The 15,741-nt window shown below is 43.7% G+C and overlaps 1 protein-coding gene across 1 annotated transcript; it reads left to right on the top strand.

The window, feature by feature from the left end:
• The first annotated feature begins 620 nt into the window (after nucleotides 1-620).
• Nucleotides 621-9,705, top strand: LOC143267490 (uncharacterized). The gene is made up of 4 exons (XM_076545635.1): nucleotides 621-629; nucleotides 2,469-2,589; nucleotides 5,357-5,674; nucleotides 7,688-9,705. Exons 1-4 carry the CDS (start codon nucleotides 621-623, stop codon nucleotides 8,053-8,055), a joined length of 816 nt encoding a protein of 271 aa, XP_076401750.1. The 3' UTR covers nucleotides 8,056-9,705.
• The last annotated feature ends 6,036 nt before the right edge of the window (nucleotides 9,706-15,741 follow it).

Below are 15,741 nucleotides of genomic sequence, written 5' to 3'. Positions count from 1 at the left end.
AAAGACAAGACAATCCATATTCTCTGTGTAATATCCATCTTTATGTGGCTTATTTTTTATACTACCTTTATTGTCTCTTTAAAGACTTTATTTTTAAAAACTATATATTTCTTTATAACTATATATATTTCTTTTTTTTTTCTCTTACAAGCATGTTGGTTAGGTGGCGGTGCTCTTGGCTGGCTGCCGCCCACAGTGGCCATGCGGGAAGAGACCACTGATTGCCACAGTCGCGGAAGAATCACAAGCCATGGTTACCTTTCTAGAGCTTTATTGAGAGAGAAATGGAGAGAGAGAGAGGGAGAGAGAGAGAGAGAGAGAGAGAGAGAGAAAGAGAGAGAGAGAGAGAGAGAGAGAGCATGTGGAGGAGGGAGAATATGGAAGGAGAGGCGATAAGGAAAGAGAGCACAGAGAGGGCGTGCCAGCTTTTTAGGCTGGTGACATAATTAAGGACATAATCCTTTCAAAGCCTATGTACATTTTTACACACATTGTAAAGCATTTCAAGTCTTGTTCCATCTGAATCTGTCTTATTGTGAATCTATTGTCTTAAACTGCAGCATGACTAAGACTAACACAGCAGCTTTGGCTGGTGGCTCCACCCACCTCAGCTTCTCAACATGGCCATGGTACGTTTACCACCAGCTCTGGGCCACTTCCAGCTCTGGGAACCATCAACTCTTAGAAACAGTGGTTCTATGCTTCTATCAAAGCAGCGTGAAGCCCAGAGACCTCTTTTTTTTTTTTTTTTTTTTTTTTTTTTTGGTACTAGCAAAGACTAAATCTACCACACAGTGTAATGTGTCACTTGTAGATGTAGATGCCTCATTCCTGCCATACTGCTGGATAACACCCCATTGAGGCTTCGGTAACTGTCATGCCTACAAGATGGGGCCAAGAGAGGAACCTGAAGACCCAAGATCTGGATGCACTGGCTCCCTTTGTTCTTGGACCCTGGTTGCTAGAGGCAGACTGAGCAGAGTTCTCCAGAGAACACCGCTGAACTGTGCTACACTGTTTCCAGACCCTGTAACCTATCCCTTCACTTGTAAGTTACCCCATACAATAAACCTCCCTTTTAACTATGTGAAGTGGCCTTAATAATTTCACGAATACCCTGTTAGCTCAATAGAGTCCACGTACGTGTCTCCATGGCTGACAACCTAAATTCAATCTCCTAGAGGCACCTTCATTGGTATGGTATGGCACATACAAGTCCTTCCCCACAAACTAAGTAAGTTAATAAGTAAGTAACCAAGTAAGTAAACAAACAAACAGATAAATAAATAGGTGACATTTTGTTGAAGTATTCTAGATCACTGCCCAGAGGTGGAAAAGATATCTCAGTTGATAAAGTGCTTCCTTTAAAACCATAAGGACTGAATTGATTTTCAGTATCCACAAATGCCTGAGTTCGTACAATGATCTTGTATTCCGATTGGTCAGGAAGTAGAGATTGGATAATATCCAAGGCTCACAGGTTAGTCAGTTAAGACTGCATAACAAGCTCTATTCCAGTGAGAGACTTGTTTATAATCAGAAAAGGTAGGCAGCTACAGAGTGCCTGAAGAATGATATCAAAAATTGACCTGCATCTTCCATATTCATACACATATTTCTATGAGTGTTCCCATACAAGGACATATACCCAGACTGTAATACTCAAGAGAAACTCTTAGATGAAAACTCAGACTAAAACTTTTCTAAAATTATTTCTTATACTTCATATTTTTCTTAAGATTATAACTTTATAACCCCCTTCCATTTCCTCTCTCCACTTCTTCTTGCTCTTTCTCAAATTCCTGGTCTATTTTTCCATTAATTTTAACTACCCAATATAATTACATTATAGATTCAAAAAATTCATTTACAACCAATATAAAATGGCATATGATAGGTACTCCCATTTTCAAGAAAAAAATGAAAGAAAATAGTGAAGAAGTATTAAGTAGAAACAGGAGCAAAATATAGCAAGGAAAAAAATGCTAAAATTTATAGTTCTAGGTCTAGCTACAGAAAGTGTTATATAAACAATGGCATGATGTGAGCTCCAAATAGCTTAGAAATCCTCATTCTATGACATCCCCTGCCATAGCTATGTGGAATTCTCTTGGGCTTGCTCTGTTTGTTTTCTACTGTTTATTCCCACAAATATTCCACATACTAGCATCTCAAACTCTCTGAGGTCTACCTTTCATCTTTCTTTCTTTTTCCTTCCTTCCTTCCTTCCTTCCTTCCTTCCTTCCTTCCTTCCTTCCTTCCTTCCTTCCTTTCTTTCTTTCTTTCTTTCTTTCTTTCTTTCTTTCTTTCCTTTTGCTTTACTCTACATCTTATGTCTATTCTGTCTTTGGTCATGGTATGGCCATGGAGATTCTGACTCTTTCACACTACTGATAGCATCCCAGGACTTTCCTAGATATCAAGTGGAAGCTTTTGTGATGACATAGCCTGTGTATTCTTCCTACTAGAAAAAGCAGCATGATGCCAAAGCCTGCTACCACTGGGACACACCACCAAGGCAGTGTAGACAGAGCCTGGGGTATCTTGTAGGGATCTGGACGACTGAATACAGAAAACAGTTTTTTGACGGTCTTGTAGGAACAAGATGCTTTGCACCCTTCTTCTCAAAGAAATATCTTTTAGTCTTTTTGATAAATTTATACATTTTTTTGCCCTGTTCAGAGATGGATTATAGCTTGCCAATTTTGGAATTGTCCTCCAGGTATAGTTTCTAGTGCCCTGATAAAAACTTCTTGGTGTCTTTTTTAATGGAGTCGATCTTGTTTTATCAACCATATTAAACATACCCTCCTACCTAAAATACTGAACAGTCTCATTTTCTGAACAAATTGCAATTTTTAAAACCTTCCTTCTTCGATTTTTCCTTTCTATTATTACTATAAATCTGGATAACAGCATTCAAAAATACTCACACCAGAGGCTGCCTGCAGTACTGCTTTGAAATTTCATTCATAACTTTAATTTATTTGTGAACTTTAAGTTTAGCCTAAAACACAATCTCAGAGCATATATAAATGTAAGTCATTATCTGTAGTTTATAGGGACAATAGTGCAAATCTTAGTAGACACTCTGCACTTCCAACTGAAAGTAGTGATCAGAGTCATTACTGTCCACATTTATATCTCTATTTTGGTCTTCTAAGCTCCCTCAAAAGGTGTCCATTAAGTTCTATTTACTGCATTCTCAAAGTTCCTAAACTTACATCTTCAAATCATCCCAAATCCCAGTTGTAAGCCAGTTTCAAACACTCCTGGAACTCATTTTTCTGTGTTATCTTTTCATTACTCCGGCAAAGTAAGTGGGATCACTAGTAAAGGACATATGATTGACTGTGCCTCATGGTTGCAGAGGCTCATGAACAAAAGGCTCTGTTGTTTTTAACACTACAAAGGAAAGATGATGGATCAAAGTTGTTCACCTCATAGCAGAGGGAAACTGGTGAGAAAGAGAATAAAGAAGTGTATAGAGAAAAAAATTGCTCTTCATATATGTGGCAGTAATAACAGATATCAACTAAGTGTTCCTCTGCTCAAAATGTTTCTATTAGTTCCCATTAGCCACACCAGATACCCTTTCCTGAAGATTTCACACAGCCTTTCTGGACTCAGCCTTCCTTTCTTACGTCATCCCTTTGTGTAAGCTGCCAATACCCAGAGGTACTCTTTATCTGGGAACACACTGGTCATGCAATCCTGAGAACCCTGTAGTCTCTGTTCAATCTCTTTCCTGTCCTCCATTTCCATTTCAGCATTCTTATCCCCACACCTGTAGCCAACCACCTAGGGGAGACTGCTACCCTTCTCTGACTCCACTCCTTGGGAACTCTACTGAACCCCATGACAGAGCCAGCTTTTCTCCTTACTGTGGACCCTCTTGGTCCCCACTTCTAGTGAAAGATCCCAGCATACTAGCTTAGCCTAACGCCATTTCAAGTAAGGTCTAAAAAGCACAGGGTGTCTACAGCCGGCCTCCTGGCCCCAGAAAAGGGTACTAAAGGTCAGAAAAACAGCTTGGAGCCAGACAGCAGGCGTGTCAAGCTCGGGGAAAAACCACGAGCTGCCCTGAGTTTGAACCCGGCCTCATTTGAATCGTCCAATCAGAGCCCTGTAAACCATGAGTTGCCCTGAGTTTGAACCCGCCCTCCTCGTGCTCCTGCTGCCCGACCCTATAAAAACCCTCCGCTCCAGCCCGGGGGCGCGCCAGTCTCTTGAGCTTCTTGAGGGACTGTGTTGCCCCGGGTACCCGTGTTCCTGAATAAAGCCTCTTGCTGTTTGCATCTGACTTGTGGTCTCGTGTGATCTCTGGGCGAGGGTCTCTCCAGAGGGAAGACTGCCTTCGGGGGTCTTTCATTTGGGGGCTCGTTCCGGGATCTGAGACCCCCACCTCGGGACCACCGACCCACTGTCAGGAGGTAAGCCGGCCTTGGTGTATGTCGTTTCTGTCCTGTCAGAGTGTTGTCTGTTTGCGCGCCTGAATCGGTCTGGAGTCAGTGGGGCTGAAGGAGCTGACGAGCTCGGACTTCGCCACTGCGACCCTGGAAGACGTTCCACGGGTCTCTGAAGTCCCCTTCTGGGGCACGGGAAGTCCCCTTCTGGGGCACGGGAAGTCCCCTTCGGGGGCACGGGAACTGTTGTCGGTTTGTCTGAATGTTAAATGTTATCTGTCTGCGCGCCTGAATCGGTCTGGAGCCAGTGGGGCTGAAGGAGCTGACGAGCTCGGACTTCGCCACTGCGACCCTGGAAGACGTTCCACGGGTCTCTGAAGTCCCCTTCGGGGGCACGGGAAGTCCCCTTCGGGGGCACGGGAAGTCCCCTTCGGGGGCACGGGAAGTCCCCTTCGGGGGCACGGGAAGTCCCCTTCTGGGGCACGGGAAGTCCCCTTCGGGGGCACGGGAAGTCCCCTCTGGGGCACGGTTTTTCGGGGCCACCCCCGTATCAGAAGGATACGTGGTGCTGGCAGGGGACGGAGAATTCAAACACTCCGTGTCCCCATCTGAGTTTTTGCTTTCGGTTTTACACCGGAGCCGCGCAGCGAAACTGTTTCTTGTTTGTGGTGTCGGTTTGTTTTGTGTTCTTTGTATAATCCTTCTCCATCCAGGCGTGGCGCCTCCTGTCATGGCGCCAGCCGCGATCCCGGCGGCTGCGCTCGCGGCGCCTCCTGTCATGGCGCCGGCCGCGGCCCTCCCAGCGGCTGCGCTCGGGGCGCCTCCTGTCATGGCGCCAGCCGCGATCCCGGCGGCTGCGCTCCTGGCGCCTCCTGTCATGGCGCCGGCCGCGATCCCGGCGGCTGCGCTCGTGGCGCCTCCTGTCACGGCGCCGGCCGCGACCACCTCAGCGGCTGCGCTCGCGGCGCCTCCTGTCACGGCGCCGGCCGCGACCACCCCAGCGGTTGCGCTCGCGCTCGCGGCGGCTCCTGTCAAGGCTGCGCTCACGGCGGCTCCTGTCACGGCGCCGGCTGCGACCTTCCCGGCGGCCGCCCCCCCCATGATGACCCCGCTCGCTGGGGACTCGGAGGAAGAAGAAAAGCAGAGAGTTTTCCTGGAGACCTGGAAGCAGGTTCCGGGCGATGACGGGAGGCCAACCCAACTCCCAAATATCATCGATGCCGCCTTTCCCTTGACCCGCCCAGACTGGAACTTCAATACACCTGAAGGTAGGGAGCATCTACGTCTCTATCGCCAGTTGCTCTTAGCGGGTCTCCGAGCGGCCGCCAGAAGGCCTACCAATTTGGCTCAGGAAAGGAAAAAGAAAAAGGAAAGGAAAGGAAAAGAAAGGAAAGGAAAGGAAAGGAAAGGAAAGGAAAGGAAAGGAAAGGAAGAATCACCCGCTGCATTTTTAGAGAAGCTGAAGGAGGCTTATAGGATGTACACTCCGTATGATCCAGATACCAGTCTAGCTCAGATATCCGAACCAAATTGCAGCGGTTGGAAAGTTTGCAAGCGCTAGGTTTGCCAGATTTATTGAAGGAAGCAGAGAAAGTGTTCAATAAGAGAGAAACTCCTGAGGAGCGTGAGGAAAGGAGATGGCAGAAACGTGAGGAAAGGGACAAGAAACAACATAGGGAGATGAAAAAGGTTTTGGCCGCCGTTGTGTCTCAGGGACAGCGGAAAGAGGGAGATAGGTCGGGAGAGCGAAGGAGGCCACCCCTTGATAAAGATCAATGAGCTTACTGTAAGAAGAAGGGACACTGGGCCCGAGACTGCCCCAAGAAGCCACCGCTGATGATCTCACTAAAGGCCTCCGCGACTCCTGTTTCAATCAGACAATACCCAATGTCACGGGAAGCTCATGAGGGGATCAAGCCCCATATTCGGAGGCTCCTGGACCAAGGGGTGTTAAAGCCCTGCCAATCACCTTGGGACGCCCCTCTCTTGCCTGTTAAGAAACCGGGGACAGGAGACGATAATCTCCATCCCCCCTCCTCGGAACCCCCACCGAGTTCGAGAATTCCTGGATACGGCTGGGTACTGCCGCCTTTGGATTCCTGGCTTTGCCGAACTGGCAGCCCCATTATACCCCCTCACCAAACCAGGGACCATGTTCCAATGGGAAGAGAAACATCGGAAAGCGTTTCAACAGATCAAAAAGGCCTTACTCGAGGCCCCGGCTCTGGGTCTGCCAGATCTAACCAAGCCCTTTGAGCTGTTTGTGAATGAGAACTCAGGTGTTGCCAAGGGGGTACTGATGCAAAGACTGGGACCTTGGAGGAGACCTGTAGCGTGCTTGTCCAAGAGATTGGACCCGATGGCTACAGGATGGCCTCCATGCCTCCGCATGGTGGCAGCCATTGTCGTATTACTCCCGACAACCACCGGACAGATGGCTTTCTAACGCCAGAATGACTAACTATCAGGCCTTACTGCTGGATTCAGACCGGGTAAATTTCGGGACCACAGCCTGAGAGAGACCCCGTGCCCTATAGCCCAGAAGACCATGAGCTAGCAAAGAAAATGGGGGTGGACTGGGAACAAAGAAGACAGGCATTGACCCATTTGAGCAAAAACAAGATAAAGACCTTATTAGACAGAGAAAACACCTGAGCAGTGCTGCTGAACCAGGACCAGGTACTCCAGCAGGTAACTTCCACCTGCCCAGCCTGTGCTCAAGTCAATGCAGGAAAGGTTCATCTAAACAAGGGGGCCCGCCAAAGAGGCCATCGTCCTGGTGTTCATTGGGAAATAGACTTTACAGAAGTACTCTATCTCTTGGTCTTCGTGGACACCTTTTCTGGATGGATCGAGGCATTTCCAACCAAGAATGAGACAGCTAACGTGGTAACAAAGAAACTGTTGGAAGAAATCTTCCCCAGGTATGGGATGCCTCAAAATATTGGGGTCGGATAACGGGCCTGCCTTCGTCTCCCAGGTAAGTCAGAAGGTGGCCAAACTATTGGGGGTTGATTGGAAACTCCATTGTGCATACCGCCCCCAGAGCTCAGGACAGGTAGAACGAGCTAATAGAACAATTAAGGAGACTCTAACCAAATTAACGCTTGCAACTGGCACTAGAGATTGGGTGCTCCTACTTCCCTTAGCTCTCTATCGAGCCCGAAATACCCCCGGCCCACACGGCCTAACCCCTTTTGAGATCATATATGGGGCCCCACCTCCTGTTGTAAACTTTCTCCATCCTGATATTTCCTCTCTTGCCACCACCCCTACTTTAGAAGCACATCTTCAAGCCCTCCAGTTGGTGCAGAGGGAGGTCTGGAAGCCCCTGGCCAAGGCTTATCAGGAGCAGCTAGACAAGCCGGTGGTGCCCCACCCCTTCCAGATCGGGGACTCCGTTTGGGTCCGACGACACCAGACCAAGAGCCTGGAATCACGGTGGAAGGGGCCCTATACTGTCTTGCTGACCATCCCCACTGCACTCAAGGTCGACGGGATTGCTGCATGGATCCACGCCTCTCATGTGAAGGCTGCCAGGGAACCCGACCCAGCAGGATCCAGAAAGTCAACATGGACAGTGCGCCATACACGAAACCCCTTAAAAATAAGGTTGACCCGCGGCTCCTCTTCCTCCCCCTCCTCTTAATCCCTACTTACCCCCAGGGGACTAGGGCGGCAGAGAGCCCGCACCTAGCTAAGAGGCTCACTTGGCAGGTCATCTCACAAACTGGGGAGACGGTCTGGCAAACGACCGCCTTTCACACCCCCTTTACATGGTGGCCTAACTTACATCCAGATCTCTGCCAATTAGCAGCAGGGTCAGAGGACTGGGACATCCCTACCACTGACCCCATGAACCCCAGAGCACCAGACGTCTGTCAGGATGGTAAGGGAACTTGCAAATGTAGTGACGGGAGATACGGATGTGGCCACCCTGAAGCCAGGAAAGCCCTGTCACAACTATCCTTCTACGTCTGCCCCCGGGATGGTAGGGACAGAAAGCTGATTAGCCAATGTGGGGGTTATGAAAGTTACTTCTGTAAAGCATGGGGATGTGAAACAACTGGCAATACCTATTGGAAGCCTTCGTCCACTTGGGACCTCATTAGGGTAAAAAGGACTACCCAAGGGGAAAGCCGCACATGGTGCCCACTCACCCGAGCACATTGTTGGGGTTTCCCAGGCGAGCTTAGTACATACTGGGAGGGGGAGGGCCCCTGTATAAACTTCATCTGCAACCCCCTAAACATATCCTTTACTCAAAAAGGAAGGGGGACGGCACAAGATTGGATTAAAGGAAAAACATGGGGACTTAGATTTTTCATGACAGGACAGGACCAGGGATTTACCTTTATGATTAAACTTAAAATTGAGGAGCCCTCCGCCTCTATAGGCCCCAACCAGGTTCTCGCTGACCAAAAGCGCCCCTCTTTACCTGCTCCAGCACCCCCGAGGGCTACCACCCGACCCAATTCGGTCATTCGCCCAAGCACGGCTCCGAATGCCGCTGTAACCCCAGTCACCCTCCAACCACCCAGACCCGGTACGGGAGACCGGCTATTGAATCTTATAGAGGGCGCTTACTCAACCCTCAATGTTACCAGCCCAAATCGGACTCAGGAGTGCTGGTTATGCCTAGTTTCCACACCTCCCTATTATGAGGGGGTGGCCGTAGTCGGAAGTTTCACCAATTCCTCTTCACCCCCATCAGGATGTGCCTCAACACCTCAACATAAGCTTACAATCTCCGAGGTGTCAGGACAAGGACCAATTTATCAGGGAACGTGTTTCTATTGTTCAGACCTTGGTATTGACCCAACAATACCAACGACTCAACCAGGTGGAAATGGAGCCACATCCCTATTCTTCCCCATGAATGGAGGATTCCATTCCCTGAGATAAGAAAATGGGGGAATGAAAGATCCCAGCATACTAGCTTAGCCTAACGCCATTTCAAGTAAGGTCTAAAAAGCACAGGGTGTCTACAGCCGGCCTCCTGGCCCCAGAAAAGGGTACTAAAGGTCAGAAAAACAGCTTGGAGCCAGACAGCAGGCGTGTCAAGCTCGGGGAAAAACCACGAGCTGCCCTGAGTTTGAACCCGGCCTCATTTGAATCGTCCAATCAGAGCCCTGTAAACCATGAGTTGCCCTGAGTTTGAACCCGCCCTCCTCGTGCTCCTGCTGCCCGACCCTATAAAAACCCTCCGCTCCAGCCCGGGGGCGCGCCAGTCTCTTGAGCTTCTTGAGGGACTGTGTTGCCCCGGGTACCCGTGTTCCTGAATAAAGCCTCTTGCTGTTTGCATCTGACTTGTGGTCTCGTGTGATCTCTGGGCGAGGGTCTCTCCAGAGGGAAGACTGCCTTCGGGGGTCTTTCACTAGCTTATGCCCACTCCTTTGTGACATAGCTCAGTGCATAGCCAGACCTCAGTAGCCACACCTGTCAGAGGCTCAGAAGTACTCCCTATCAGGGAACTCACAGGCACCACACTCATTAAAGATCCTGAGAAAGGAACAGAAGTCAAGAAGCAGAATACCCACGCACCAAAGGAGAGACCAGATGTCAATATCTACAATCACAATCATCCCAAATACCAATACCTACACATAGATTAGAAAAACACACAATAACAGCCAAGACCAGAAACCATCAACCCCACTACAATAAGTTCTGAGAAATGCTACATAGCTAAAGCAAATGACAGATATTTTAAAATAGTATTATGAATATATTCGAGGAACTTAAGGAAGATAGGAATAAATTAATTTATGAAGTCTCTGATAATAGAAAAGAGCAGTGGAATGATGTGAAGACTACAGTTCAAGACATGAAAGACACAGCATCACTAAATATGCAAACAGTTAAAACTGGGAATGAAACATTTAGAAAGTCAAACAAAATTCTCTGAGTAAGTCTTGTGAGTGTAATGCAAGAGATAGAAAACAATGTCTCAGGCACTTAAGAAAATATAGAAGAAACGGATAGTTCAGCAAAGAAAACATTAAATTTAAAATCATCCAAGCACAAGGTTATTTTACCACAGAATTCTACCAGACTTTCAAAGAATTAACACACTCTCAATTTATTCTACAAAATAGAAACTAAAGAGACATTGCCTAATTTATTTTTAGGCATAAGACCTCAAGGTAAAGGAGACTTTTAGGCATAAAGCTGAATAAAAACAAAACAGAGAAAGAGACCCACAGACCAATGCCTTCTATAAACACACATGCAAAATGTCCACAAAAGAACATACAACAAACAAGCAAAAAAATAAACTTTGCAAATATAGTCCAAGAACATATCGTAAAGATCATCCACCATCATCAAGAATTTGTCATCCCAGAGATGCAGAGTTGGCTCAACATAAGTAAATTGATAAATGTAATTTCACCATACAAATAGACTGAAAGACAAAAACCACAAGATAATCTCATTAGATGCCTCATGCCAGGCAATATATGACTAATAAAATGACTCAATGGTGTTTTTCTAGGTTTGTTTTTTTGGGGGGGGAGGTGTTTTGTTTTGTGTGTGGGTTTTTGTTTGTTTGTTTTGGGGAGATTTGTTTGTTTCTTTTTTTGTATTGTGTTTTTTTTTTTGGAGGGAAGGGGCTTGCAATGTTTTGTTAGTGGTTTTTCTTCCCCCTTTAACAGAACTTTTGCTTATAAAAAAATAAACACTAGATGCTAATTAACCTTAAAAGTGTATCACATGTATATGAGGTAGAAAGAATGTCTTTTCAATATTTGGTGCTGAAACAACTATAGTCACATATTTAAGAAATTAATTTGGATCACTACCCCACACATATGGGATTAAGCAACTCAAGGCTAATCAATAGTTATATAAGAGTTAAGCACCAAGCTTAACGTGTAAATTTCTGACAACTTTAACATAGGATCTAGTTACCTAGACACTCGTCATTTAGTAAATCTAAATTGCAAAACAGGTTAATAATCCAGCATGGAGCAACACATACACACACACACACACACACACACACACACACACACACACACACACACACGCCAATTGAGGGAATCAGGTGTCCTCTTCTTCTTAAAAGTGTAAAAATAGAATAGAAATTAGATATATTGAAGATACTGAAAATAAAACAATTGTTTACATTAATAAGATTATGGAGAAGGTGAAGATAAAATCCATGTAATTAGAAAATATTTAAGTAATAAAATGTGTATATGAGTTTTCATACACAGAAAAGATACACAAAATTTTATAACTCAATCTTCATAAAAAAAAACCCTAGCCAACATTAATTTTATAACTACCTGCAGAAAGCTTATAATTGGCCAGTTTACAAGAACATGTTGTCAACATCATTAGTCATTAGCAAGATGGAAATCATTACCAACTGCCACTACAAATGCCATAAATATAAAAATAACTACATAAGAAATAAGATGAGAAATAACAAATGCTCGGCAACGATATGGAAAAGTTGAAATCCCAAAGCATGATTTTAGATTTTTTATTAGTGCCTTAGAATATTAAATACAGAATTTCACATGTTCTATATAAATAATGTAGGGCTATGAACACATCATTAAGACATTTTTTCACCATTATTTTGTGTCAAATGGCATAAAACATCATTACACACATACATACATAGCCAGAAGTTTTCTCTGATTTCACCTGGCTCTGCAGTCCCACAGCCACTTATAAAATAATCAAGCAGAAGGTTAATATTATTTACAAACAGTATGGCCTATGGTAGACCTCTTGGTAGCTAGCTCTTATATCTTAAATTAACACGTTTCTATTAACCTATGTTTTTCCATGTGTTTCATGGCTTTACTAGACTGCTGGCATGTTGCTCCTTAGGCAACAGGCTGGCATCTCTTTTGACTCTGCCTTTCTCTTTCGGTCTCTCTCCTTGGATTTCCCGCCTGCCTCTAAGCTGCCTCTCCATAGGCCAAAGCCGCTTATTCATTAACCAGTGGGAACAATATATATTCACAGGATAAAAAAAAAAGACATCCCCCAGCACTTCTCCTTCTCTATCTAATCAAAAAAAGAAGGTTTTAGCTTTAATATAGTAAAATTGTATATAACAAACATTTATCAAGTAAGATTTACAGTTACAATATCTAGTCCACTTGTATTTGCCAAAATTAAAGAAAATATTTTATCATCTATCCTATATTTGTGTGTCTAAACTTTCATATCTAATTTATCTTTTACCATAACCAAGGAAAATTGTAACTATTTAGTCTACAACTACATCAAAGACCCCAGAAGGATATGTTACCTAAATAAACAGGAAGTGCATTGCAAGCAACTTCTATAATTCTAGAAATGACTGAGACAGCTGGCTGCCTGGACAGTCACCCCAAGTTTCTCTGCAATGTTGTGGCACTCATCTTTAGCCTGTAGACCTAGAATTTTTTATTCACTTCTCTCTGTGTCCTGTAGAATATCTGGCAATCTGCTCTGCAAAACAGGAACCTAAAGGACAATCTTGCCCTATTTTGGTAAAGTTCAGTGGTCATTTTCCCATGGGTCCTGCATGTCTAGTTTAGACAACATTTTGTCAAGCAGTCCAGGCAAGAACAGTTTCTTCCCCAAATGGCTAACTTTCTCCATAAGGAAAGCAAACTCCATATGGAATTTCTTCAGTGCCCATCTTCCTCTTTGAAGTAAATCAGTGCTGCCAGGAGCAGACATGTCTTATTGTCCAGAAAGTCTAAGTTTTTAAAACATTTTAAATACCATATTCTGTAAGTCTTTGAAGTGTTTGAAGTTTACCTACCTAATTGAAATATACCTTTATATTCTTAAAAAACTTAACTAACATGGCTATAAGTTTGATTTTCCTATATGACTATTAATCTATAATTCTTAATTATATATTATAATTTTAAATAAGCTACATTAACATAATACCTTAAACAAGAGTAGAAACATACATACAGTATAACAAACCCAACTTTAAATTTGTAATAAAGGAAAATCTATAGCAATGTAAAACATGTTAAACAAGTTGCTACTCTTTAAAAGTAGATTCAATAATCTACCTTTTCATCCTATCATATCTATAATATCCTCTTTTCTTCTTTAGAAAGACTGCATTTATAATCAACCCCCTTTAAATAAAAATAAACATTTATAATCAATATTTTTGGGAATTTGGACGTAGTGTCTCCTAGTACTTCCTGCTGTTTGGGGGCACTGGTAAACGTAAGGGGATCCTGAGAAAATTAAGAATTATAGTTAAATCTTGGCTATAGTTGTCTATGGGGATGGATCATCTCAGTCAGTTGTTTTGAAGCTGATTTTGGATGTTTGATCATCTGGACCATGGTGTCATCAGAGACCTTTCAGGGGGTCTTGGCTGGTCAAACCATATTAGCCTGGAAGCAATCCACAGGTTCTCATCTTCTGTGGAAACAAAAGCAGAACCTCTTTTCCAAAGCAACATATTCTTAGACACAATTTTGAAGTCAAGATACATTATATATATATATATATATATATATATATATATATATCTCAGCAGCCTTTACAATCAAATGTCTTTCTCTAGTTAAAATTCTCAAAGACAACATAATCCAGACTCTCTGTGTAATTTCCAGTTTTATGTGACTTATTATATTTTTTATATATTATTCTATTTTTAAGACATTTTATTTTTATGACTATCTACATCTTTTCTCTTCTCTCTCACGTCTACATACTTTTTACATACACTGTAAACCATTTAGAGTTTTATTCCATCTGAATCTGTCTTATTGTGAATCTATAATCCTTTTCTCATCATTGCAAACTGCAGTGTGGCTGAGATTGAAGCAACAGCCCTGGCTGCTGACTCTGCCTACTTTAGCTTCTCAACGTGGCAGAGGTACCCAGGAGAGTCACAAATACCCCGCCAACTCTAGGGTCCATGCTACCATCAGATAGCGTGCAGCAGGCTATAAACTCTTTTTCATATGTCTGTATGAGTAAAAGCTAAATCTGCCATGCAGCATGTTGTGCTGCTTAGAGACAGTTCTGTGTACTGATGCAGAAATTTGCCATGGTGTACTTAAGCCCCAGCCCAAATGGTGCAGCCACAGCCCTCATAAGACATGAAGTAGGAAGCTGTTTTGGGCTCTGTATTAGAATCTCTTATTAAGCTCTCTCAGGTTTTAGGTGGAAACTCGAGCCAAAACTTTCGGCAGCCAAATTAGCTGTAAATTTTTTCAGGTCCCACTCAGGCCTGCCATCCCACAGCCGCTTATAAAATAATCACTCAGAGATTTAAAGTTATTTGCAAACTGTGAGGCCTCTGGAAGGTCTCAAGCTAGCTAGCTCTTATATCTTAAATTAATCCATTTCTTTTAATCTATGTTTTGCCACATGTTCTGTGGCTTTACCGGTCTGCTGGCATGTTGCTCCTTGCGTGGTAGGTGGTGTGTTGCCAGACTCTGCCTTTCTCTTTCCTGTCTCTCTCCTTGGATTTCTTGCCTGATCTTAAGCTGCTGTTTCATAGGCCAAAGCAACTTATTTTTTAACCAATAGGAACAATATATATTCACAGGGTACAGAAAGACATCCCCTAGCACACACATACATATACTTATATATATAAAATTATTATACACATAATAATATAGCATTTTATCATATAATAGCATATACTACATAATAATATTAAGTATAAGATATATTATATAATATAATATATATAGAATAGATATAACATATATACTCTCTATTATATATACTCTATTAACGTAAACAATAATAGGTCCAGGCTATATTGTTTGCTCCCAGGGTCTGCAGAAGAGTCTACCAACTTGCTGAGGATTCTAATCTGAGGGATATTCAATGAATCTAAGCACACTGAGTCCTTTAGTCCATTCACTTTATTCTTCCATGGTGATTCTATCTGCATAATTTCTTTTCTGCTCTCTTACTTAGCTCCCCTCAGTCCCTCCTGCTCTCAGTCCCTTTTGCTGTTCTCTCATCAGTCTACCTAGTTCTTTCCATCTCCGTCCTCATCTTTGTTCTCCATCAAACCTCTTTTCCTCTCCATCAATCCTCTTCTCCCAGTCCTCTCAAAGAACCAGTATATATACCCACACAAAAATTCTTTGGTAAAGCAATGTGAGGCTTGAAGTTTTCAGGGTCTCAGAGAGAGGTGATAAGGACCCACTCATAAAGTAATTAATTGTCAGCTTCCAATTACAACCCAAAAGGGGAATGACTAAAGGGAATTCTCTGGTAGGGTCAACTAAAGGCTAAGATCATTAGGGAATTTATGTGCTCAAACTATAATCTAGAAATGGATAGATAGAATGTTAGGGGTCAGTAAGTCACAAGAAAGTAA

The sequence above is a fragment of the Peromyscus maniculatus genome, chromosome 10 (assembly GCF_049852395.1).
Source record: "Peromyscus maniculatus bairdii isolate BWxNUB_F1_BW_parent chromosome 10, HU_Pman_BW_mat_3.1, whole genome shotgun sequence".
Taxonomy (NCBI): domain Eukaryota; kingdom Metazoa; phylum Chordata; class Mammalia; order Rodentia; family Cricetidae; genus Peromyscus; species Peromyscus maniculatus.
This window is presented reverse-complemented; position numbering and strand designations above follow the sequence as displayed.

Bases quoted from the DNA above. Each gene is read 5' to 3' on its own strand.
- LOC143267490 (XM_076545635.1), top strand. The intron at 2,590-5,356 runs GTCTTGTAGGAA...CGACCACCTCAG, and splicing joins CAGAAAACAGTTTTTTGACG to CGGCTGCGCTCGCGGCGCCT. The intron at 5,675-7,687 runs GTAGGGAGCATC...CCCCTACTTTAG, and splicing joins GAACTTCAATACACCTGAAG to AAGCACATCTTCAAGCCCTC.